A 27235-nucleotide genomic window follows, 5' to 3' on the forward strand; every position below is an offset into this window, starting at 1 on the left:
CCACGGTGAGGCGTTGCAACTGCGTTTTTTAACTCATTTGTCTGCATTTTCGGCGCCGTACGCAGCCCCCAGCGGGGGACAAGCTGGGAACCAGGGGACGGCGGTATCGGAACGCCGTAGTCGGCCCCATGACCGGTCCGAATAACGCGAACAAATTACTACGACGCTACTGCATTCGAACTGTGTCGAGGATAAGCGATCGCCGGCGCTGCGCGATTTCGGGTCAGGGTAATGGCCGATGATTTTGCAGATTCCGAGAGAAGCGACGCTCGGGGGAATCATCCAATCGAGGATGCATAGATTTATATGCGGCTTTTTTTTTTCTTTTTTTTTTCCTTTTTTTTTTGTGTAGGGATATGGCCTGCACGGGATCCGAAAAGAATCGATGCGCGACAGATCTGACGCGTAATATAGCGGAGGAAACGGTTTTTGCAATCCCCGTAATTCTCGTAAGTCCGAACGGCGATAGAAGTGTGAATGAAATGAAAATGCATCGCGTGTATCGTTCGCACGGACGCAGAGAGATAAACGATATCTGCGTTATAACGTATAGAGGTGCATGAAGGAAAGTGACTCATTTATGTAATAAATTATTACGGGAACCGCCGGCGTGGTAGTATCGCTTGAAACCTTGTGACAGAGGGAATCTAAAAACCAGGAAGTTTTCGTGAAACGATGTATAGCAACGACTAATGAATTAACGCGCGTGCGGCGGGTTCGCTTTGAAAAAAACCAGCGGCAGCTTTCACGTTGCTGCCAGCGGTACGAAAAAAGCACAATGTTGAATTATACGACGGCCAGAGGGCCGCCTCGCGGCGGCTTTTAATGCTAATTTAATTATTTAAGCTTTTTATAAGTCAATTAACAGACGCTTCGCGTTACGGCGCTGCGGCGCTCATAAGCACGCGTACGAAAGTTTACCGGCCGAAACTCCCGGTGTCCATCGAGTTCCTCGTTACGGCGCGGTCAAACGTTTCTTTATTAACTTTAACGTTATCGAGGCTAATTATAAAACACCGCCAACGTCCTACCGTTCGATTATATTAGCCGCGACGTGGAATACGTAGTTCCACTAAAGATTAATTATAATGTTGATTATACGCGTCCCTTTAAAGTTCCTTCGTACTAGGAACGATTCTCTTCTTCCATTACGCGCCTCATCGTTCCTCACGTTTCACTTACAAAGCTGGTTTTCCCTCCTCGGCCGCGCGCCACCACGTTTCGCAAGATCCCCACGCACGACGCATTGCATTATAATAAGTTATTAAGTCCAGCTGTAAGAGGGTGGCGCGGGAGAAGGTGAAGGTGCGGTGGTTCGTTGCGTTCGTTAGTGGAAGGCCGGTGGTACGTGTGGAAGCGGCCGCGCGAAGGTAAGGGCGGGGAGGGAGGGGGTCCGAGGATGATTAAACCCCCCCGAGACGGTAATTTTTCATGTCCGATCATAAATTACCGGGCTGCACTGCCTCCGCATGCGAGAGACCAGTGTGTTACGAGTTACGAGAAAAATTTCAGCCGGTATTATAATTAGCTATGTTAATTATGCATTAATTTATTATCCAGCGCCGCGCGACGTTTTAATTATAATCTTGCCAGGGCCGCGGGGGCAGCTTGAAAAGTAGTTTGGTAGTTTCGAGCCGGCGTACTCGCCCTACCACCTACTTCTGATTCTCCTTCTTCGTCCATCGTCGCCGACGTCATCGCCGTCGCCCCGTCGTCTTCGTCTTCGTCGTTGTCGCCGCCGCCGACCGTCGACGTCGTCTTTACTCCCGTCGTTTTCGCTCCTCTCATCCTCTTCCTTTCTTTTTTTCACGGCGACCGCGCAAAAATAATTTCATTCCAAAGCGCGGAGTTAATTAGGTTTCTTCGAGATCCTCGGTCGCTCCGCTGACTTGCTGAGGTTACGGGAGGAGTATTATTCTCGGCCGTTGTCGCTTTATTTCGTCAACTGTGCAACTTTGGCAACGAAATATCGAGAGTCGCCCTCGTTTTTATCTAGAGGAGAGTGACTTTTGAAAACTTTTTTTAACTACACCATCGAGAGTTGATCATCTTCGTCGAAAGACGACGGCGTAATTGGAATCCTCTTTCTGTGAGAGTCGGCTTATTAATTTTTATCGGCGCGCTGCTATAAATTGCTATAAATATTAAATGCGCATTGTGATACTAGCGACAACATCGACGCAAGATTTATTTTAGTTTACATTTATATAATTCTTAAAAAAAAAATTTATCTCTTAAACGAAGCCAATGTCTCACTAGAGATTACTAACGCGCAGTGCATTTGTTCCGCATTATCTTCAATAACTGATCATTTCGCTGGCAAAAACAACAAGCTTACTCGATATTATACATGCGCCTTTTTTTCTTTACGCATGTATGTATATGTATTTTATGTTTTTTTTTTTTTTTTCATGCGTCAGAAGTATTCGAGGGCTTTCAATTACGGTAAAATACGCGGCGCGGGACGATTTCACGGGGAACAGTGCAAATTGGATTGCGCCGTACATAAGTATTCAACAAATGAAAATTGATTCTGACGCGTTGCCATTAATAACCGCGAGGCGCATTGCGACCGTCATTTAATGAATGCAAGAACGCCGAAACCGGCGGAGTACTGTAGTGTATTTGTCATATTAGAGAAGTCAGGATAGACACCGCCCGTTAAAAGCACTTTACTGTTTCGCTAATTCCATTTATTAATACAATAATATGGTTTGGCCACTATTTAAATTCGGTCCAACGAGACACGGCCGCCGCCGGTTCCTCCATCAACCGAATTTCCACGATACCCGTTTTAATCCTGTTTTTCAAAGTAAACATCAATACCCAAAGTGCTTTCATAACGTTTACGCGTTTATCAGGCGCGGATACATATGATCGATCCGATAGATTGAATAATGCCTCCGATATAACGCTGTACGATTAACCGCCGCGCGTGTACGGCATTTGTATCTTGTTTAACTAATCTGATACGCATAACGCGAAAATATGTGCCGGATAATATGATTTTTCATCGCGCGTTCCAGATTTCTTCCCCTTTCCTTCAGATTTTAAGAATCTCGTCTTATTATGTAGGAAACATTATTAATGCACATTACACTGTTAAAGGAAGAAAAAGAAATAGAAAGGAGAAAGTATTGATTTAAAAAAAAGAAAAAAGAAATTAAAAGAATTTTTTTTTTATTCTCTATGTACAAATCCGAAACAATCTACTTTGCGACATATAACAATTTATTATACCAGAACATTTTTTATTTAACATAGATGTTTTACAGAAAAGCTCTTTTTAAAAATTATTATTTACGCAATTGTAACGTAATAAGTGGCAGCATATTTATCAAACTGATAAAACTTGTAACAATGTATGATTTTTTTTAATTTAGTAATATCTCTAATTATTTTATATATATTTCCAGTTGTTTATTAATATTATGTTCGGTAGACTTCCATTATATACCAAGCCGACTATCTATGATGTAAAAAATAATTAACGTGAAAGAAAAATTTACGTTATATTTTATTCATTCATACACGATGTGCATATTCTGCGCGATACACGTGCATATAACAGAGCGTCGCTTCATCTGCCGATATACGCTTACTGATTTACACAAAAGCACAATACGAAGTGCTGTAGGCTCTGTACAATTACATTTTGTTTTTTTTTTTTTATCTATGTATTGCGCATATACGTACGTACAATATTTGTGTGAACTCTTTTCACTCGTCATAAATTACGCGACTTGTACAAAAAGAAAACTCAACATTTTATCATTGCCTCTGCATAAAAAAAAAAAAGTCGAACACTCTAATTTGTTGTTAGCTAAACAGACAATTTCTTCTTTTTTTTTTATCAATAAGAAATCACGTCAAGTGTTAATTATTATATTTCCCAATATTCCGGCGCGGTGAAATGAATTTTATCGCGCGTGAAAAATTGCTTAGAAGAAATAATCGATCGTGGAAAACTCGAATTCTTTGTGCGGTTGATGCGAGGCACCGCGGCGAACCGCGTGCGGTTTCTTCCTGGTTTACCGGCTATTTTTCGTGGCGTAGCGCGCGCAGCGGCATGGGCGAACGCACCGCAGATACGCGCGATATTTAATTTTCGTTCGTTCCTGGCCCGTATTAACCGGATGCCTCGGTACTCGAAGCGACGTGAATCCGATTTGCGCCGAGTATCACGACAAAGCGCATCCCCGGGGGCAAGCTCGGACGAGGCGGCGCAGAACTCGTCGGGGATAATAACGATTTGAGTAGACGGGACATAATGCTAATTCGCAATTTGCAATTCTTTTTACGCGTCTGCCTTCGCCCCCGCTCCGCGCCACCTCGGCCGGCAGTCCGCGGACGGGACGGGATGAAACGGGACGGCACGGGACGGGACGGGATGGGACTTCCATTGGATTTCTTACTAACTATAACACCCGTACGACGCCTCTTGATTACAAATTGCTTATTATGCCGGTCGGGGGCCCCGCGCTTGGTACCGATATTCGGTGGCCCTGCCCGTAATTTTCGATGCATAATTTATGGTCGATTTAATGAGCCGCGAAAAAGGAGTAAAGGGCCGCGGGGATTATTTTTAATTATCCGAAGGAGGTGGAGAGGAGCTGGACAGGCTCTCTGTTTGCTCCTCGTCGCTCCACTCGCCTTTCCTCTTTTTCTTCCTTCTCCTCCTCCATCTCCTCTACCTCTCGCTTCTTCTCCCTAGTTTCCAGCGCGCCGTTCTCCGTTTCGTTCGATAATACTTTATCGCCTGATGCTTCTAGAGTTATACTAATTACGCGTAATATAATCAAGATGAGGTGCGAGCGAGAGTTCGTGAGGGTGGAATGCGGGGGATGAAGTTTGAAAGGTGAAACTGTCGGTTATACGATCGGCAAAAATATATAGGTACACCGTTCGATCGTTCCCGGGGTACATTATCAACGCGCAAATTCGATATAAAATGACATAATATGTAACGTATAAATTACATGTGATTTATGTGCCGGTTATAATATACCACAAATAAAGTGAGTTAAACTCGAGCGTTTTCATCCGCTGTGTACGCAGCCTCGATATCGCATTATGTAAACTCATTCCAACAGATATAATTGTCGCCACGCACTACGTGCCGTTGTATTTCTCGTTCTTCATCGCGTTGCATAATACGCAATTGCGATTAGCGGGCGTCCAATAATAGCGAAAAAACTAGACTGAAAATTCTCAACTCTTTTTCCCAACGAAATTACATTCAACCCGCGGTTTTAAAATACATTTTCTTTCAGCTGATTTCCGATAGCTTTTTATTAAATTGCCCACGTGCTAACAGTTACATATTTGTTTCATTTAATGGGGCAAGTGCGTAGCGTTCCAGTTCCCGTGAAGAAATCGGGCGCGACGTCGACAATCCGCAAATCAGCATCAACGGCAGCGCGCGGTACGTCCTCACGCCGCCGCGATCGTCGTCGAAATGCCGTCACACGGCCCGGGGCTCCGATCATTTTTACTTTTTTTTTTTTTTTTTTTTTCCTTTTTTTTTTTGTTCATCGACGTTACTGCACTTCTATTTTCATTCCGCCTCACGTTCCGGCGCGGAGGCCCGCTCGTGGTGGACGAGAAAAAATGCAGCCCCCGAACACGATTGATAGGTACAAGCACACGCGCGCAGCCACCACGGACGTGTGTTACTCCGCGTACAACGCTTCGCGCGCGCCCGGATCGCAACGCGCAGAAGGTGACAGAAAGAGAGTGCCGATAGAAAGAGAATAGGAAGCGAAATAGCGATGGATTGCGGGAGAAAAAAAGAGAAAGGAAAAGGGCGGTGGAGGCAGAGGGAGAGAAAGAGACGGCGAAGGGGAAGGGAAGGGAAGGAAGGTGGAACGCAATGCGTAACGCGCGCGTTTCCGTTCGTGCAACACGCGCGCACGTCGGTCCGCCGCCGTCGCTGCCGCCGCGCCGCCGGTGGGACGTTGCTCCTGCAGACTACGTAGTGTCAGAGCTGTTTTAATGCCAAATGTGTTTGTCCCAATGCATCAACCACTTCTGTCCCGATCCAAAGCCCTCGCACCACCGGCCTCGTGGCCTGGTACGCTTCGCGCGGCCACCTCCGTCCAATTCTCCCGCGCTCGCGCTTCCTCTCTCTCTCTCTCTCCCTCTTTCTCTTTTTTACTCTCCCTCTCTATCTCTCGCTGTTATCCGCACTATCTATTCGTTTCCCTCTTGCACTACTTTCGGACCGAAACGTGTGCATGCGTGCGGACGGTCGCGTACGCGCGCGGGCGTGCGCATCGTGGAAGAGGACCGCATGTCCTGCCGTACGGCCGCGGAGATGAGAGTAACCGGCATCGGTCTGCCCGTATCTCACCCACCGAACTCCCTTCCCCTCGATTCCTTCCTCCTCACCCTTCTCGCGGCACGGTAGCGCCGGTCTGCGTGCTTTTTTAATGCTAAATGTAGCCTTTTGTTTGTGCGGGTGTATGGGAGATTCGGGCGAGAGGCGGTCGCCCGGCCAGCGCTTTTTTCAAATGCTAAACGCGCGCTTCGTACCCACCCATACCGTGTGCCCGTGCTACGTGGCATCTACAGGGTCGCCCGGAACAAGTCAGCGAACAAGACAGACCGGCGTGGACCGGCGTCACCCGTTTCGGGTGGCTGGCCGAGATGGTGAACGCATCGACATTGTAGAGTGCCAGGATTCTTGTCGCGCATCGACACGGACTCGAGTTGTTCTCGCATCGCGCTACAATTTCATGAATCATTGATAACTATATATATCGCGCCGAGTATTCAAATTATTTTCCCGTCATTCAGATCGAAAGGATAAAAGGAACGGCGAATTACAATTATCATTGGAGTAATTTTTTTTTTTTTTTTTTTTTCTTTCTTTCTTTTTTTTTTTTTTTTTTTTTAATTATTTGTAGAGAACTGCGTTATAGAATATGACTGTGTTACATTCGAAAGAACGAAAACATATTTTAAATATACAATCTCGGTCGCGTAATTTTAGATTATTCATTTAAAGTTGATATAAAATTCTATCAATAAACGATGGCCGCTTGATTACGTTTTCGGTCCTAATTTAATTCATTAAGTAGCGCATTATTTGAAGTTTGATAGCTATGTGCATATTATATTTATTTTGTTGCAATAAGGTTTTCCGTTTAAAAGAGAACTTCTTCGTAATTTCATATTTATGATTCGGTGATAACGAACGTTTATAAACGAATGATACAAAATTTTCCGTATCGTGCTTTTGATATGTATCTTCGATTCAGATAATCTTGACAACATATCATTTTGCCGCAATTTGCCGGTACAGGCAAAAATATCGAATCCGAAACGAAAATCGAAAGAAAAGAGCCGCTCTCGCCCCTAGTAGGGCTGCACTTAACGTGCCGAAAAAAGCCCCGGCGCCACAAGGGTTAATTTTTCCACGGGGCTTCCTCGCTGGTCGTGGCGTCGCATGACCGCGTCGAAATTTCCTTCAAACGAACCGGTCCGGCGAGTCGGCTGTTGTATCGAGGAGCCACCGGGTACGTGAAAAGCTATAATGCCACCGAAGCAGCGAGAACCCGGGCGCTGTGTGGGTCTGTTTTTCGCACACCGACCGGCCATTCTTTTGTGCCGCCCGTTATTGGTATTGGTCAGTGCCCGTTTCATCCGCGACGTGGCGCCAGTATGTGAGGGTGTAATATTTTTTACTCTTTCCGAACGCCCTCGTACCCCTTCGTGCCCGCCCCCGCCGATCGAGCGAACCCCGGCGCCCCTTACCCCCGAGCACCCTCGCCGAACCGTCGCATTCGTATGCGTGGGTTCGATGGGTATTGATATATTATTCCCAATAGTTCGCTCGCCTTCTCTTTCCCTCCGGCCGCCTTTCCTCTCTGCCCTCTCTCTTTCTCTCTCGTCCTCCCGTACCCGCGCGCATCTCCTCCCCCGCCCTCGCGCCATCGTTTTTTTCCTTTTTTTTTTTTGGCTGGCGCTCCGCGTTTTTTTCAATTATAATTCTTTTTCGTATCCAATCAATCATTAGTATTTCCATTGTCCTTCGGTATTTTCATTTGGCGTCGCACTCGGAGCGAGATGAAACGACGCGGGGGGTGGTTTGTTCCAGTGGCGCTTCCTCTCACCCGATCTCTCTTTCGCTCTCTGTCTGTTCGCTGCACGACGCTGCTCCCCATCCGCCGCGTCAGACGGCACCCCCCTTGTTCCCCGATGTGTGTATGCCGCTGGTATAACGATGGCGTCGCCAGCGACGATTCGTTAATGCGATTGAATATTAATTCTCACTTTGTCGACGCCTCTCCTCCACTTTTCCGGGATTTTTTTCCCCCCTCGCGGGATAGTCGGTCGCGTCTGCCAGACGAACACCGCGGGTGACGTACATCCGTCAGCGCTGACACATCTCATTGACGGCTGAAATAATAGATGGCTTGCCTTCCGTCGTATCAGCACGCGTTAACGATGTATATAATCCCTTTTCCTCTACACCGGCTATGTCATCGTTCTCGGGCGGTCACGTCACGTCCGCGTTAAGAATCGGAGCAAACGTTTGCATCGATTTTCCTAAAAGAAAACACTTTCGGCTACTCGCGTCTGACTACTTCCTCCGCTCGCATTTACCCGTTCAAATAACCTCCTCGGGCAATAATTATTAAATTGTATCACGGCGATTTACGGCGAGTGTCAGCGACACGTCGTTTCACATACAATGCGTCGCGGATGCATTACACTTCCGGTTTTAAAATGCGCGCGTAAGCGAGATTAAAAAAAAAACTGTTTTCCCCTTCCAATAGATTAGCTCTCGTTTATCGACGTAACGTTAACATTCAAGTGCGTTATTGTAAAATACAACGCGATATGTGCGATAAAAAAAAAAAAAAAACGCAGGCACGCAGGGAAGCGCCGACGTTTCATCTTCGACTTCTCGAGATTCGCAATCAACCCCCGAGAGCTTAGTGCGCGCTCAAACAGCGAGCATAACGACTTGAAAAGTGTAACAAACTGTTTGAAGCGCGGTCTCGCGTTATCAGCGGCCGCTTTAGCACCTGAAAATTGCCCCGCGCTTTTTCCACGCGCGACGCACTTAATAAAACATGCTCGCTTCTCCTGCTCTCCGGACCCCTCGCACCTGTCCTTCTTCCACCCGATGAGCTCCCTCTCATTCGCGCGGCATCAAGAGCACGCTGGCCCGTAGTTGTGAGGGTGTGTGGACGCGTGTGTGCGCGCGTACACGCGCATGCACACACATACGCGCAGGCAGCACGTACGCTTTACGTTCCCGTTCTGTTTTCCTTTCCGTTCCTCTTCCTTTCTCTTGGTCACGCTTCAACACCTTTCCCTCATCCTCGTCCCTCTTTTGAATTTTGTGGTAAACGAGTCTCTTTATCTTCCTTTCTTCCCCCCTTTCTTCCTGTGTCCCCTACGGGGGTGTTCTTTTTTTTTTCTTTTTTTTTTTCTTTTCTCCCTCGTTCCCTTTTGCCGGCCGATCCCGCGACCTCTCTCTATCCGACCCCGCTCTCGGTGGTTGCCACCGCTGCTGCTTCCTTCTCTATCGGATATACCACTTCCCGGTGTAGTTCACACAGCGTCTCTTACTCGCACCCGCAGTACCATGCTCACCGGCGGAATTCCCAACCACTTCGGAGACAGCCAAATAAATGTCTCTCGGACTACTTGCACCGACACTTCTCCGCTACGCTTAGCTAATTCAGCACCGTACAAAACTTCGTAACCGGGGTTTACAAAGAATGTTTGGAAATTGGCCAATTAATTGCGTGGTTTAATTTTGTCTTTCATTTTCTTTTCAGCTAACCACATTGTAACACATTAAATAGATAAACTGCGATGTATTGCAGCGGAATTTGTAAAAATTTAAATTTGGAATTTAAATTGCATTAAAAAAAAAAAAATAAAATAAAATACAGAACAAGCTAAATCAAAGTCAGATATCAGCCAAGTTTTTGAAAGACTTTTTTTAAGATTGGTGGACTTTATCGTACGATAGATCTTTGTATGAATTTCCATCTGGCGCGTTCTAATAGTATTTAAAAAAAATTGGTGTGACGCCTGAATTATTTGAAAATCTTTTAAAAATTTATTTTATTAAGTCTATATTAAATAAAACTTTTACTTTCTTTTTATTATTAATTTTATTAACAAATATACTTACACGTCTACATTAATATTTTTCTTTATATGTTACAGTTACTGATAAGGGTACAACTCCGCTGAAGTTTAAGCAGAATGGTGAGTCGCATGTTTTTCTTTCTTAATTTTTAATTGGGGTCTCCTTAATTATAATAACGCGCACAAATTTGGACCGTTTAAAAAATTGCGCACGCGAGGTGCATAGGTTTCTTATTTATTTTTTTTTCTTTTTTTTTTACATCACGGCAATTTCTGGTACGCACCGGCGCGATTAATAATCGCACGAAAAACATACGCAAGATATTCTATGGATTTCAAAATGAATAAAACCTTATCATGACACGTCGCAGGCCGGCAATGCCCGATAAGCGCCGAATGAACTCGTTAATGCCGACATTCCTATTACGCTCACCAACTTTATTGGGTAAAAACGCTCTCCCTTCCGCTGTCATCGCGCTCTTATGCACGCGACAGTCGCGCACCGCGGCCGGATATACACACGTGTACACACGTGAAAGGAAGGGAATACCGCGACGTTTTGGCCGTGCGCGCCGTAGCGCGCGGTGCTCGCCCGATGGGCGTGGATAAACGAGCGGAAAAATGGCGGGGTTTGGAAATGAGATTTGCTGGTAAACCGACAATTTATCGTAGGTATCTGCGAAAGCATCTCTTGACGTTCCTCTGACCAGAGTTATAATTAATACGCTCTCGTCACAGTGCGCCCGACCAATATTCCGTCGCGCCCGCACACGTACACAGAGCCGGAGGCCCGCGCCACGCGGCCGCCCCGCGTACGGCTCGCACCGACGACGGGCGCGCGAATCTGTGTGGTCGCGCTCGCGCACCGACGTGTAACCGGTTGTTGATTAAGTTTGAATGACTGATGCCGCAAAAACACATTAAAACTTGAATGAGTACAGATGAAAATTTAGTCGCTAGGAATCAAGAGACCGCAGAGGCAAATGGCCTGGCGGCCGCACATACGCGCGGACGGAACCTCCACCCTCCTCCTCTTCTACCGCCTCATCCGCCTCTCTATCTCCTCCCCTCCTCCCCCTCCCCCCGTTACCCTTCGCGCGGCCGGCACCCGGCGTCGTTTCCTCTCTCTTTTGCGATCGGATGCCCATCGAAATACAACTACGCGAAAAACACTCGCCGATTGCTATATCCGCCGTCCGGAGGCACTCGCGTCTGGTCGCATACCGCAACGGAAACAGCCCGTGCAGCTCGGTTGGCTTTCGGCGATCCGTTTTTTCGGCCGATCGATGAGTCGGCCAGCAAGATCACGGTTTGCCCGCGAGGTTGTTTCGAACTTGATTCCGGTAATAGAGAGGATAGGGCTGGGTCCTCTTTCCATCGCCATCGCAGGCTCGCGGTTGTCCTCCGGTGATTTATAAATCTTTAGCGTTGCACGCCACGCATTTATATCATCTGCCGCGGCGACGGTGAATCACGGTACCTTTAATTTTCGCAATGTCCCCTTCTCCTCACGTGCGCCGAACTACTCGGAATATTAAATTCATTATGCGATTCGACGCGGAGGGTCCCCCGTTCGATTTTTCTTTTTCTTTTTTTTTTTTTCCCGACAAAAATTAACATCCGCTTCTCCGCTATTCTATCTTAATTGGACTGTCAACTCGACGTTTAAGGGGGTCCGTCGTGGGCGAAGCGCAAGACCCTTCATCGTCCTCCATCGATGCGTACGCAATTATTCTTCGATTTTCGCGATAAACGTCCAAATCGAGGTAGAAGACTGAGGTACGTATCGAGCCTTCGTGATCGCGTAATTTATCGCGAACGGAAGATCCGCGGATTATCATAAGACAACTGCTGAAGCAGATTACCTCAGCTGTCGTCCCGCGAATACTTGAACGTCAATGGAATATCGCGGATGTGCGCCGCAGCGTGCGCTCGCGAATGGAATGGGAATGGGGATCCATCAAGCGAACGACTGCAACTGTGCGGGAATAGCGACGGCAGTGATTGCCGGGGAGAGAGATCCGCGAGATGATCGTTTCCTCAATAAAAATCGTCAACCAGATCGTAGCTCACGCACCGATACGGGACCGCGCCGTTCCCCGTCGGCCCAATCAGGGGCTCCCATCGCCTTAATATATTCAAATGTAAGCGGTAGCAGTGTTTATGTCTTGACATTGCAAATTGTAGCGGCCGCGCCATAACTTATAGTAATTGCTGTGCGCCGTAGTAATTATTTATACTCGTGATATAACGTACGGGAGTTATACTCACAGCCCGGGATCTATCTATACATATATGCGTATATGCGAATATATCGAGGGCCATTGTGCAGCTGAATATCGAAAAGGGGCGAACGCAGGGTGATATTAAACCCGAATTTAAGCGGACGAATCGGCGACTTCGATGCTTCGCGGAACGTAGGACGGTACCCCCGTTACACAAGGACCGATGAAAGAAAGCATAAAATCCGCGGTAGTTTTCATCACGTTGCTCAACGCGAAATATAACAATTTCAAATAAAAAATAGTGTTACGTACACAATTAATACGGGCTTAAAATCAAGCAAAATGTTTTGGTACTGTTACAGTTAGCTATGCTTATTTTAATATTTAATTTCTTTTTTTTTTATATACACAGTATAATACTCCGCATAGAGAAATAAACTAGTATTTCTTTCGTTTTTAGTTTTTAACTACGTTTGCTTTTTTATTTCAACGCAAAACGGATCGACAAATGTTAGAAGTTACTGTTAATTTTGCATGGCAATTTCCCGAAATTTAGATTTATTTGCAATGAATGGGTAATATTCGTAGCATTATAATTTTTTGCACATTCTTTGGCAATTGCATCCGTGAATAAAAAAAAAAACTTTAATCTCAAACATGAGTGCCGCCATCTCACTATCAGTGCTCGAACTTGCACAGGTTTTCAATACGTTAAAACTGGTTATAAATAATACTATGTCACGGCGACGACTACATATTTATGACTATTTAAATCAGCGAGATAAAACAAATGTTAAATTCGCAATGATTTGTTAAATCGTCCGAATTCCTCGTAAATTTTTGAATATATTTTTGTTATGCATTCCGGTTGCGTAATCGATTATATTATTTAATCACCTTCGTATCGGTAATCAATTATTTTCAGTAGGAAAAAAAAAATAATAAAACAAAAAAAAATGCAAGTACGCGCGTCTCAAGAATAAGACTAAGAGAATCCACAAAGTTCGCGATTTCTGTCGATAAATCAGTTTAAGCATTCAGTCGATGAGAACGCGGGTGGTTTTGCGGTGTAACAGGTGGTTGAAATTCTCATTCTCCACAGCTTTTTGCTCCTTTATCGGCAAAAAAGGAAAGAATAAGTTCCAGTTTATGAATCGGAGCGCGTTTAACGCTCCTTAAAAGGGTAAAGCGCCTCCGATGGCTCTCTCAACGAGGAAAATTTCCCTGCTTTTACGAGATCGTGGAATATGGTAGATCGTGGAATATTGGTAAAATATGTAGGAGTAGCTTTTGTTGCGAGGTGGAATTGTAACACTTACAATGAGTTTCGTTTGCGGCTTGTAAATTTATTGATTTATTTTGTCGATGAATGTATCCGCGCGTACAAGAATAGTCAGAAATAAGTAATAAGCACCGTGTCTTTCTCAAAGATTGTATTTCGACGTTGTCTCTTTTTTTTTCCTTTTTTTTTTTTTATCACAAATTCTTTACATCATTTTAACACGTTGAATGCCGTAAATGATAGTCGCCGCTACGATAACGTAACGCGAGGTGTTAACGTACGAATAAAATGCAATTGCCAATAGAAAATTATAGAAAAATTTACACTTTATAGATCGAAAACTAACTTAATAACAATTACGTGTACGAGCTATCGAGATTTTAAATTTGTCTTCTTTACGGTACAAATTACGTGACAATGAACGTGTTAATTATCAACTGACCGTCATTAAAAGTCGTGGATTATTGGAAGATAATCATCACTCGTTTAATATTAAGATTTACGTTAAATTATAACTTATATTTAATTAATTAAATAAGTGTAGAAATATTTACAGGGCTATTCACATATTATACGTTGCGTTGTACTTAATGAACTATTGTTTAATCTATTTAAAGCTTACGAGTCTTCGTGAGATGGCGAAGATGCATGACGATGCATCAAGTACATTAACAATCTTGCTCAAAAAAAAAAAAAAAAACAAATATATGAATAATCAAATTCACGTTTTGGCACGAAATCGTCAATGGATATGAGCTTGTTAACCGTAAATTAATTCTTACTACTATCTACTTCGTACTTTAAAAAATACGTACAATTAGAAATACGAAATTTAACGAAAAGAAAAAAAATACGGAATATATATATCACGCGAAAATTCTGCTGTCCTAATTATTTACGATTCTTGCAAACCATTAGTAAATAGCTAGATATACAAAATTATATGTTCATAATACATTCTGGCCAATCGGTGGTGATTAGAAAGTTTACAATTACAATAGAAATCAAAAAGCATTTTTTTTTTTTCTTTTTCTTTTTCTTCGAGTTAGATATTTTAAATTTGTTATTTTTAACTAATAACGGTCACCAAGGTCTCCACATATCGCCATTGAACGAACCAGCTGGGCTCGCTGGGAATTTATCGGAATTTGAATTACAATTTCGCAGAGTTTGGTAATTCTGACTTCTTGGCGAATCTTGGATAGGAATTGCAGGAGATTGCTCATTTGTGCTCTTAAGCACGTCGGTATTATTCATCGAGGAGCTAGTCGAACTAGTGGGTTCTTGATATCTCGGTCTCTTATCTGAGATCGCCAAAAGCCCGTCGGAATGACGTTTCCTAAGACCGTCTCTCTTGAGTACCGAGCTGGTCGATGCGCGATTGTAAGTTTTGTCTGTAATCACGGAAAGCGGCTGTCGCAGGCCGTGCGGGGCGCCGTTTGTGTGGCCGGCATTGTCCGAATTTTCCGCGGCGTCCTTTTTAGTTGCGACTTTATCGTCTACGGTCTTAGATTCCAAGAATGCCGTTGCGGGTGACTTTCGGTCGCTGGTCGAGCTAATTTGCGGTTTCTGGGTCTCCGGCGAGGACGAGAAGCTCTTTGAGGACGCAGGGCTCTGCTCGGGTAATTTGAATCGATGTTGCGGCTGATGATGGTTAGGCGTTGTCGCTTGCGGATGTTCCGAATGATGACTCTCGTCGCCGTAACTCGACGTGGAAGTCGACGGGCTTAACAGCGGGGTGTGCGGTCGGTGCACCGCGGTGAAAGCCGACGACTGGCCGATTCTCGCAGACGAGTCCGCGGCCGGCGGGAAAAAGGGAAAATTCGCGGAGATGCCGGCGGATTGCGGCACCAAGAATGCCAATTCGCCCGTCGGCAGCCGGCTCGGAATCAATTGAACTCCATTCGGTATCTGTATTCTCGCGCTGCCGTTGTTATTCTCATCCCCATTCTGGAAATCGCTCTGGAAACCAACCTTTACCTCCGGATAGAGGCGTTCCGGCATGTAGGGCACGTACTGACTGTAGAATGGCGCCATTTGCTGGAGATGGCTCACGCAGTTGTTCAAGTGTGATACCAATCGTTGCTTGATGGCAGGGTCGACGTTCTCGAGGCGGGTGATGTATCGCGATACTTCGGTAGCACATTCAGAAAATCCGGAACGGAATTTCGTTAGCACCACCGGATCGTTGGCGACAGCCGTGCTCAATTGCTGTCGCTGCATCGTTTGTATATGCTTCACCGTCATTTCGAGGATATCGGCCTTCTCGAGCTTCGAGTGCCTGGTCGGCTGTAACAATAAAAAAAAAAAAAATGAGGTAAAAGTATTAATATAAGTAATCGACAATAATTTATAATTATTCGTATATTTTAAAAGAGAGCGAATTGCATATTTTTACATTGTTCGTTAAGTACAATTGGAGAGGGAAAAAATTAAAAAAAAAAAAAAAAGATAGCCTTGAAATGATTTAAATGACCTTCCAGTCGAAAAGTTAGAAAGCGTAACGTGCATCGGTACTGAAAGGGCTCTGCGTTATCCGTGGAAGTTAGTCGGCGGTAAAGGTAAAGGGCAGAATGTGCGCGTAAAAGGTAAAAGGGCGCGGAGAACGGAATTTCTTCTTATTCAAGGGACAGTAACCACGATCGCCCGAGGAGTTGACTGCTTGTCAGACGATCTCGTCGATCAGATCGACGATCCTTTATTGAAGAAATGTACGGTGACGCGACACGCCCATATAATTAAATTGATGCGAACTGCTACCGTAATAACAGACTAGCCACCACGGTAGCTATTGCAACCTATTTCGTAGTTGGCCTAAGGGCGTGTAAAGACGCTTTAGCTCTCACATACTTTTGAATTTTTTTACCAAATTGCATGTGCAATAGATCATTAAATTGATCATAAAACTAGTTTAACTAAGTCACGCGTGAATTGCTCGAGGATGTTTGCCCCTCGCCAACATACTATTACTAAATAATCTGTCGATAATCCGCCGCGAGCGAAAGAATTGTAGGGTCAGAATTATTTCAAGCGTGCTATAAAATATCCGTTGTGTAAAATGATCGTCAGGAACGGCCGTCGCGTAAGAACAAATATAATAACGATACTTAGCTCGCGCCGAAATAAATACATTAATAACGATTAAGAAAAATAAAAAGAATGAAACATCTGTCGATTTAATAATTAAAGATCTAACGAATATTCTTTTAATAATACGTATCGATCACTTGCGCTTACAGAATTAGGCAATATAAAATAATTCGTTATTTCAATTAATAAATTCAATTATCGGCACGGAAATAAATAATATTTCCAACTTAACGTTCCTCTTAACTGATTTGCTACTTATAAGTGGCCGATTCAATCGTGGGAAACGACCCAGCTCTCGAAAAACATCACGGAGCGGTTTTTCAGATATCCTGATGAACGTGACCTTCCCCGAATCGGGCTTATGCCGTATAAATTCCCATCAGCCCTTTAACCACCAATACCTCAATACTATGGTCCTCTTTTTCAAGGGTCCATTGTGTCCTCTCAATTCTTCGAACCTTATCCTGTCGGATCATCCTGATGTTCGCATTTTTATGGTAAATTTGCGATCACGTAAAGAATGAGCGTGGGAGTCGACTAAGGTATGTCTCATATGTGCATTATACGGAATCGTATAAACGTCGTGTGATAGAATAGCACCTTAACTTTGAGAAATGCAATAAAAATCAAATACGCGCGAGTAAAGCCGCGTAACGCGTAAACGGAAATTGCCTGCAAAAATGTTGCAAGGGTAATAATCCTGTGCGATGAGAGGAACAGATATCGATTTTCCCGCGAGTGAATTTGACACCCAAACTCGAGAGCGGAGAACTGGCACCTGTTAAAGGACTGACGAAAAAGAAAAAAAAAAAAAAAAGAAAGCAGAGGCGTTGCGTATCTCCCCCCCTTTTTTTTCGCCGATCCGCACCGTCGTCGCGGAGCTGGATCCTTAAAGATGATACGGTCAACAAAAGAGGCTGCAACCTGAGATGAGATTCTTTTTCTTCGTAATAATTATTTCGAGGTTCCCACGAACACGCGGGGGGCGTTTCGGACGAACGGGACGGACACACTGGAGCGAGCAGGTAGCGGAAGTCATCTGGACGAGAATGAAGAGAAAGAATGGTGAGAGCGTCTTGTCTCGTTATATGTATACATCCCCGTTTGAGAAATCAACCTCAACGGATTGGATTACGCGGCAAGAAATTCTTGATCCGTAAAAAAGCGAGATAATTCTTAATTAATCAATAATCACCAACGCGTTCGTTTACCTCGTAATTCATAATTTATTTCACAGTTCTCTTCTCTCGATTTATGCCTTGTTTGCAACATTTTTGAATTAAATTTATATATAAAATTATTCGATAAGGTTTTAACGTTTTTATATTAACAATTATTGAACATCGCGAGACGTAATACGAGTAAAATAGGTAACAATTTATATTTGTGCGAGAAAAAATAACGCGCCTCCTTGTACTATCTCGACAATCACGAAAAAAAAAAATTATTCTACGTTATGAATATTACGAATACTTGTTAAAAAATGGCAAATGTAATTTTGAAAGTTACATTTAATATGTCGATTTCAAAATTGACCGTAATTGGAGGCTTTTTAGAGGTTCCTCCGCCTTTTCTTTTGACCGAACCGAATGCCATTGTATAATCTGTAGAACAGAGATTACGGATATGTAAGGATCCAATTCCATCTGTTTCCCACGCGGAGACATGTAAAATACTAAAACAAAACCCCTCCCCCTCCCCAACTTCCTTTCGTCCAAGCCTCCAGTCTAAAATGGGTCCTGTCGCAGAGGATACCGAGGGAAAAAGGGGTCTACACTGGACAACCTGATCAAATACATTCAATATACATCCGTTATGACAACTTCCGCTACCGACAATGATCTGTCATTCCTATCTCGGAGTTCGTATTATAACTGTAGCAAAATTTAAATTCTTTAAATATTAAATTAACAAAAAAAAAATTACATAATTTAAAGAAAATATTATATTTGATATTTTACGCAATTTGTAATACGATTTTTAATGATGAAAAATTAAACTTTTTTTACCGTGGATAAAATATTTGATTTTAATTCAATTAAATTTGAAATATTAATATTGTAGATAACGTGTAAAATTGTTACGTTTCTTAAGTGCTCATTTGCAGCGCGCGATCAGAAGTAACGAATTTTTTTTTTTATGTTATCTCTCATAAAGCGGATCACGTCTCTAGATAAACAGCGCAGAAGTCACGTTTTTCCACACCATGTGGATCTTACAAAAATTATGCGTGCACCGACTGGCAATCTCGTGCTATCGCTTAAGCGTTTTGCTGATGCCGTTGTTTATCGTTCATCTTGCCGTTTCGTCGAGTAATTTAAGCGTGTTTAAGGAAAAAGTAATAATTCTTATATCCAAATGGTTTTGATTATGCTAGCAGTGTCGTTCGATCTTAATTACGACGATTTACAACCGATATCTATTTCGTTAAAAAAAAAAAAAAAAAGAAAAGAAAAATTAAAATGACTTACGTCTTTTTCACTAACGAGTATAAAATTCTTCAGCTCGTCGAGATACTGATTAATTCGAGCGCGTCGTCGCTTTTCCATAATAGGCTTGTTGCTCTGAAATAAACGAATTAAAATTTATTACTTAATTCTTTTTTTTTATATATATTTTAGACGATCGTATTTCTTTCTTTTATTTTAAGTAAACTTGAATATAATTTTTGACATGAAAGCATTCTACGTAGTGATAAAATGATCTCGTCCGAATATGAAACGTTCATTACCCTCCTGAGCTCCGCTTTCGTCATTCCCGAATGCGTTTGAGGCTCGAGCTCCTCCTCGCTGCCCAACATTTTGTAATTACGGTAATCCACTGTTAAGCAGAGATCTTGACTGACATAACTCCCTCCTGCCGTGCGGATGCACTTATTGCGATTAATGATTAAATTAATCCTTGTAAACAAAAAAGTTATCCAATTGACTAATTACATACACTCGGAATGCGATAAGTTAAACGCACTAAAGAACACTGAAAACTGTTAACGATCAAGCGTTTCTCAAGCGTGCAAGAATTTTCTTTTCTTTTTTTTTTTCACCAAAGTAGAGGCCGGTGTTTGTTCTTCGATAATTTTTGTTCACCGGTCAGATCGCCGGTCTTATATTAACGTGTGACTTCAAAACTTTAATGCGGCGTGTAGGGAAGTCCATCTTCGCCGATGGACGTCCCGCTTGGGGTATTGAGGGTAACTGTTTTCGATTTCGAAGACCGCATGCCGATGCACCCGTATAGAGTGGGGAAAAGTGCGTTCCGGAGTGGGATATTGGGTACCCCAAAGGTGGGGAGGTCCTCGGCCCTCCTGAGACCTGTTGATGTGTGGGAATTCACGCCGTCTGCGGGATATACCTCGTGCAACGTAGTCGCTTATTTAATTTGGGCTACATCCTGTGAAGATAATATCGGAAGTGGTTTGGGCAATTTGCAACCGGGCGAGCGATATGTTTAATTTATTTTCAATTGGTATAATTATGTCCCTTGCAATCCTTAGCTTCGTCAAAAAAAAAACAGATCAGGATCTATAATCTTATACGAGCTTAAACAAAATAATGATAAATGTGCACGTTGCAATATTTTTTCCTTTTTTTTGTTTTCGTTATTGTTGTTCCGCGTAGAAAAATGTATTAAGGATGTTTTCCTGCGGTATAAAACCGACATGTAAAATTTTTAATGATAAAATGTTAATACCGGTTTGATCAAACTTTTGTGAAACATTTGTCCCGACGCGATATGAATAAAAAAGATTGTTAGCGCGCATCGACTGTAGCAGCGGTAAAGCACAAAGGCGCGCAATAGAGGATCATCTGACAGAGAAGGGCAAACATTGCGTGCCGGCATGTGTATGTGCGTGCGTATGCGCGCGTCATAAGTGTGGCTGGCGCGCGCAACGCGATCCGATGCACGGTTTGCACGGGTGCATTTGAGAGCGTATGCAGGACCTCTCACGTGGGAATTGTTTTAAAATGTGCTGTTATTTATCTGTACAAAGCTGCAGCTGTTAACGCAGTGACATGTCCTGACGTGCTCACTATTTGTAAAAATGTGCATGTATAAAACGTGCAATATGACTTTATGTCCTCTCTCCCCTTTCTCTTTTTTTTTTGTTTTTTAAGAAACTTGAATTTTATATATCTCTCTCTGTATAAAACCGTGAATGAAAAATAACGATGTTATTTTTTAATTACGAAGTAGATAATTAACGCTTGAATCTCGATTTTCAGTCATACGCCTGTTATAAAAGTAAAAACAGCGATGAGGGTTTAAAAATAGTAAATGTAGCAATATTACATTAAAATAATAATGCATTTTTAGTGAGAGATAATGACGGATTCAATTTTTTTTTTTCTTTTTTTTTTACTGTTTCTCGAAGCATTATTTCACGCAGACAGACGCGTAATATAAATGTAGTTTGACTGCCAATACCTACAGGCATAATAACAAAAGATGACATTCGCTTGTTAAAACTAGTTGTAGCTTATTGGAAAATCACAGCGCAATAAATCTTTATGGTTTAAAACTATTATACCGAAAAATTTTTGGTTAGTGCCTTCAGCACGGTCTCTTCCGGCATTTCAGGACCCCCTGAAGATTCCTCTTGAATCATTGATTTACTTCGCAGTCGTATTTCGTCGCATGTTATGTCAACCTTTTAGAACATATTTCACAGGGTGCAGACACTTTTATTGCAACAGAGACAAAGTAGACAAAGTAAAAGTTAACAACTAGTTTATCATACTGCTGCATCGGCGGGCGCCGCACTTAACTCAGTTCGTAATTTATATCTTTATCACTAAAATTATACGCAAATTAATTTTATGCGTATTTCCTTCAACGTAGATGTTTATTGCTATCGTCGCAAAAAAAAAAGAAAAGGAAAGGAAAAATAAAAAAAGCAACGCGCACATTTTGAAATACATAAAATAATTATATAGGTACAAATTACCTGCGAAAAAATTATTTATACGCTAGTGCGACGTATCGTAAATACACGCGGGAGATTTGGCTACGATAAATTACCCCATTTATAGAAGCAGCTGTGCGTTTCGCATTCGAGATTGTGAGCAATGAGAGCTCTTTAGCTGTGGCTGAATTATTAGGCGCTTAAAAATCACATCTTTGCAAAACACGATGAAATTGCCCGATAAATGCAACTAATCTGCAGTCGAATTCTTTTTTTTTTCCTGTCCACGTACTTTAAATATCGGTGTTTGACAAAGGATCTAGTGTTTGCGGTATACATATAAACCCTTTCGTGCTGGATATGAGCGTTTGTTGGGCTAATCTGATAACAATTGATTGCGACAAGCAGCTGTAACTTAAAATTTATACCAACTTTAAAACACAATACTCTACTTATCGCGAATTAAAATTATCATTTATTTTTTTATATTGGAAATTAAAATATACCATTGTCATATTTATAAAAAAAAAAAAAAGAAAAACGAAAAGAACGGGGAAAGAAAAATCTTATAGTGCAATAAATATTAATTTCGCTACTTCCGAGGTCAAATTTCCGTTACATTCCGGAAAAAAAAGGATCCTTTTGTAACGCATTTTTATGTCTCTATTTATAGTGAAGAGCGTACTACGTCACATTAGTTTCATTTTTCCGTGAAACTGAGATCACTCCAGCCTTGAAATCTGCTTTTATATTGTCTGTCAATGATGATTGTCTACGAACGGTCATGATTTACAATACGACGCTTAAATTATTTTTCACTTAAGTAGAAAATGTGTCAGAGAACACGTTCGAGTTTCGTATTTAATATCAAGTATTCAATTAATTATTTATCACAAAAAAATTATATTAAAAAGTGAATTAAAAATTCAACGATTTATTTGCAAAAATTTTATACATATGACAAAGGAAATAATTATGTTGATAAGTATTTAGCGAACAAATTCCGCTAAATACTTTGTTAGATTCACGTGCACAGGATCCTTTCTTTTTCCCATGATCCATAATTTCCCATAAATATTCCAGCTTAGCTGTCATAACGGAAGGCGTTCGGTCAAATGTCACGACCTTCTCATTAACCCCGGGAGGCTGAGGGCCCCAGAGTACTTGGCTTGACCACAAACTTCTCAAGAAGGATAGAGGAAGGCGCGTCACGTCTTAAATTTGGAACGCCCATCCTCTGGGTCTCGCTGCTTTTGAGGTTCGATATTGGGATGCACCTGCAGCTCGCACCCACGCGGTCATATGCGTAAGATCAGGAAGGAAGCGTTAAATCTTCAAATGTTCATTTCCGCTCGCGATAAGTGGAGGCTGGCTTTTTAAATTAAAAAAAGAGAGCCTTCCTTTTATTTCATGCAGCGAGTCCCCGCGTAATCGCGAAAAAAAGTCATCTAATTACCGGAAATAAAACGTCATAAGCTTCCACGAGAACTAAAATCCATGTGAGTATTAATATAATATGTATAGCCAACCCTATTATATCGGGGCATGCAAACTGGCTAAAAAAGTACTTGCGTGGGGTCGATAGAACGACATCTGGATTATCGTTCCCGGGAAACGCAGTTGTAGAGCAGGAAAATATAACTCGTTTCCGTGGGATTCAATGAAAAAACTCACCAGCGACGGCTCTTAGTGTTCACTGTTCATTTTTTTTTCCGAAAATGTGACATTTGGGCAAATAATTCGTAATAAATTGTATTTTTTTTTTTTTTTTTTATTAATGGTTACAATTTATTCTTAAAATAATATAAAACGAGTTATGAGTATTATGATTAATGATATTTAGAAAAGAATACTAGTTTTTTAATTTTAATTTTTTATTTGTTAAAATTTTTAATGGTATATTTTGAATTAACAATTGAAATGTAATTGTGAGTTGATTTTAACAAAAGAAAGAAAGAAAAAAAGAGACCATAACTGAAACTTTATACGGTAAATCGTTGTAAAACGTGACGTGACTTTGGTACAATGATACAATGGTCTCGAAAATCCCAATAGCGAATCAAAAATATAGCATTCAAGTGAATTGGGTCAGTGGGTTTCACCGCTGAGAATCGAGTCGTGTGTTGGACACACGTAAAGAAAAGTGCTTTATAATAGCAAGCTTGTTCAGGTAACGCTCCAACTTGATTTATTTTGAATAATGATCTTTACTTTCGCACGATTATACGAAGTAAAAAAGCATTATTAATTTCTACATACATATTAAAAAGTTTGCATCGAAACAGCTCTTATCTTTTTAGATTTTAATTTCTACCGTAAAATAAATCTCCCTCAAAAAATAAAGTAAAGCAGAAAGAATAATGAATTATCTACAAATTTAAATTAATTCCTGATTATTAAAAATTAGTTTAATGTATTTTAACAAATATAATTCTTTTTTTTTTAATTTTAATAATTACAATTAATCACGACGTTTGCCTTATTCACAGTTTTTGCGACATAGCTTTAGTCTGACGGCATAGCTGCTCTCGCGCAGCACTCGATGCAGGTTGCATCCCCTTTGCACAAGCGTCGAAGGGCCCGGAGAGGACCGTCCCATTCTCGCGTACCCCTTTTCCGGAGTGGCCGTCTTTCGCCTTGGCTCGCAAAAGTTCGTGCCCGCACGACGCTTACGAGCTTACGGCGAAGGATCACCTGGCGACGGTTCCCACGTTTCTGCGATTCGCGTTCGGCTTCACCCTTTGCCTTATATTCCGCCATGTCGGTGGATTCCGGGTGCCCATAATGGCGAGCACGCAAAGGGCGAGGGGGAACGGCGAGGGGCGGCCGCGTAGAAGGAGCGAAAAAGATATGCGAAAAGAAAAGGAAACGAGCCGTGCCTCGTGCATCCATTATGGGGGTCTGACCGCTATGGTGGTGCGCGTGGCTGACACACGAAGTACCCGCGGACCCCGGCGGGATTCGACGTTTTATTAGGAAGGGAGGAAGAAAAGTGTTAAGTCAGGCCGTGGAGGCAGGTACGTATTTGCATAGAAAGGTTGAAATTTTGTGTCCTTGCTGACGCGCCGTAACTGTTTCCCTTTGAGAATCGTGGGAGGCTCCGTCGTCCTTCTGTGGGAATATTTTACTTCGCGGTGCAAAGTGCGTCTTCTCTCTCTTTTCCCCCCTCTTCCCCTTCTTCACAGAATACGTGAATAATCTCTCTCTTCGGCCTTATTAATAATGAGACTGCTGTTCTAAAGTGTGGATTTAAATAGATTGTTGTAGCGATAACAATTCAATTTTTTAAATATTTTTTCTTTTTTTTTTTTTAATGCATTTTCGGCTTCGCTTTCAATTTCGCACACGAGAATTAATATTAAATCTAATATGTTCACGAGTCCGTTGAAATCATTTAGCGGCTGATCTTTGGGAAACACGATCTGTTTAGTCTTCGATCAAGCAGAAAGAGCCGTGCGCTGATGGGATCGCAAGATTTCTTCTGGTTGTTTTAGTTGAACGCACAATAATCCCTACAGCATACAAGTTTATTTTTGTACTGTTCTCTTTACTGTCTTTATGCTTCGTGCGACTAGTAGTATGCGTGACAAGAGCAAGCCGCGCATTTATAAATCACATGTCACAACCTCGTCTCTTAGCGAGTATTTCTAAGAAGCCAAACTTGATGACAATTATCTTAACGAATCTACAGGGAGAAAAAAAAAAAGAAAGAAATTAATTTCTTTTTATTTATTAACGTTTATTTCGTAAAATATATAATGTTCGTTTTTCGACTACAAATACGATAGTAACGTATATGTATCTTGCGAGAAACGTTCTTGATCGCGATTAGGATCAGTTTTATTAAGCCGCATCTTTGCCAAATGTATCCGCACGGCGGGGCCGTCTCGGATTACGTTCTCGCGCCGCCGCGATCTCGAGGGCACTTAAGAGTTCCGGGCGCGTTATTACGCGAGCGAAACAATAGGGGAGGGTCGGGCCAGGCCGGCCGGGTCACGTAAGGTCCAGTTTCGGTCGGCGCTCGTCGCGGAGCATGGTTGTCATCGCTCGTGACGGCGACCGGCGAGGTCGTGGTGCGGCAGGTTGCTACAGCGGTGTCAGCAATGCTCTCCCGGCTGCAGCGGTACGGGGTCCCAACATCGTAGCTGCAACCAGGCAGCAACCTTGCGGCGACGCTCCTCGCAGCTAGGCGCCCCGAGAGAGCTGGTGAGAACACACCGTGCCATGCGTTCCCACCATCGTCCTCGGGCTTCTTCGGCGAACCTCTTCGGTGCCGCTCGGTTCTGTATGTACCCGGTATCGGCTACCGTCAAGGGTCCTCTCCGCCACGGTGTGTCCCTCCACCTCCCTCCCAGAGCGAGATCCCGCTTTGAGATGCCGGAACAGGTCCAAATGGTGTTGGTTGATTCCTCGTCCATGTATTCGGCATGCGAGTCTTTCCGCGGAAACGGTAACAATTCGGATCAATGCACAATTATTGATATGCATTTATAAATTAATTTTTTTATTTTTATTTTATTGTGGGTGTAATAAATTAAATAATAACATCGGCTTTTAATAATATAACGAATAAACGTATTATAATTAAACATTTTGAGCAAACGAAAATTAATTAAGACAAATTGTATTACCGTTAAATTTAAGAAAGATCATAAATAATATTTTTTATGACGATTTTAGGTGTTCCCACAAATAATTCGAAGACTCGCGTTTCGAATAAAGATGCCGAAAGATTTGGAAATTTATTAATTAAAGTGAAAGATATACATCGTTAAGAGATCGCCTGCTTTGGTCGCGGCGTCAGTTTAAAGACGGTAGGCGAGAACGCAAAGACATTTTTGCCGCGGCGATCGAAGTGTTTTACTCGATGATCTTTCGGATATAGCTTCATGCAAATTTTTCGTGCTAGGCTATTGAATGGAGACCTCCAGCAAAATTTGTCATTTCGAACGAGTTGGTTCGTGCGTCTAAACCGGCTCGACTAAAATTGCGGATCACTGGTTACTTCGCTGTGAGAAATTCATACCTAGCTCGTAGCTTCGTGCTAGCTTCCTGCATACATAAACAGAGCGAAGAAAACGCAGATGGCGGCGTGGAAAAATCTTTTCCGCTATCTAACCTTCCGGTCTTTTACGGATCCCAAACGGTACAAGCTTTTATTCACTGCTCGGATAGCACGAAATTGATTTAGAGAGCCGGATATTGAAACGTTAGAAAATACGTTCTGCAATCATGATAACTGCACGGACAATACATTTTGTCCGCGTAATAAAAATGCAGTCCATTTGAAATTGTCGAATTACAAAGCCAAAAGTAAAGAAACGTTTGTAATTCTATCGCTATTTATTTTTTAATTCACCGCGGCATCGGCATATACCCCGGAAGCGATTATTGATTCGAATCATTCCGATTGGATTATATTTTTTTATATTCGAATTGGTTCTCTGTAAAAAAAATTTGTTTTTTTTCAGAAATGTGTTTCTTATTTAGGTGTAAAATATATTGGACTTGAATTAATTCTAAAATAAGACTCTCTTCGGTCGTTGAATATAATTTAATTGTAGTATTGGAAATTTAATTGTGGACACCTAAAAGTAACGTAATTCAGTTTTTAAAACA

At 42.4% G+C, this 27235-nt stretch overlaps 2 protein-coding genes across 2 annotated transcripts in view; one reads left to right on the forward strand and one right to left on the reverse strand.

Moving 5' to 3' along the window:
• The window catches only part of LOC139103971 (uncharacterized), an 86591-nt gene that overhangs the window by 55813 nt on the left and 3543 nt on the right, over positions 1-27235 (forward strand). Inside the window, exon 12 of the mRNA XM_070659169.1 lies at positions 10195-10236. The gene's annotated coding sequence lies outside the window, so the exon portion shown is untranslated. The remainder of the gene's footprint in view (positions 1-10194; positions 10237-27235) is intronic.
• Positions 13286-19884, reverse strand: Dpn (bHLH protein deadpan). Its single transcript, XM_070659216.1, has 3 exons — positions 19445-19884; positions 19185-19277; positions 13286-15912 (listed from the first exon to the last, which is right to left on the reverse strand). Exons 1-3 carry the CDS (start codon positions 19511-19513, stop codon positions 14707-14709), a joined length of 1368 nt encoding a protein of 455 aa, XP_070515317.1. The 5' UTR covers positions 19514-19884; the 3' UTR covers positions 13286-14706.

The sequence above is a fragment of the Cardiocondyla obscurior genome, linkage group LG07 (genome assembly GCF_019399895.1).
Source record: "Cardiocondyla obscurior isolate alpha-2009 linkage group LG07, Cobs3.1, whole genome shotgun sequence".
In the NCBI taxonomy this organism is placed as follows: domain Eukaryota; kingdom Metazoa; phylum Arthropoda; class Insecta; order Hymenoptera; family Formicidae; genus Cardiocondyla; species Cardiocondyla obscurior.

Coding starts and splice junctions, on each gene's coding strand:
- Dpn (XM_070659216.1), bottom strand. CDS start 19,513: ATGTTGGGCAGCGAGGAGGAGCTCGAGCCTCAAACGCATTCGGGAATG. Junction 19,278..19,444: donor CGAAAGCGGAGCTCAGGAGG/GTAATGAACGTT, acceptor CGTTTATTTCAG/AGCAACAAGCCTATTATGGA. Junction 15,913..19,184: donor TACTCGTTAGTGAAAAAGAC/GTAAGTCATTTT, acceptor TTATTGTTACAG/CCGACCAGGCACTCGAAGCT.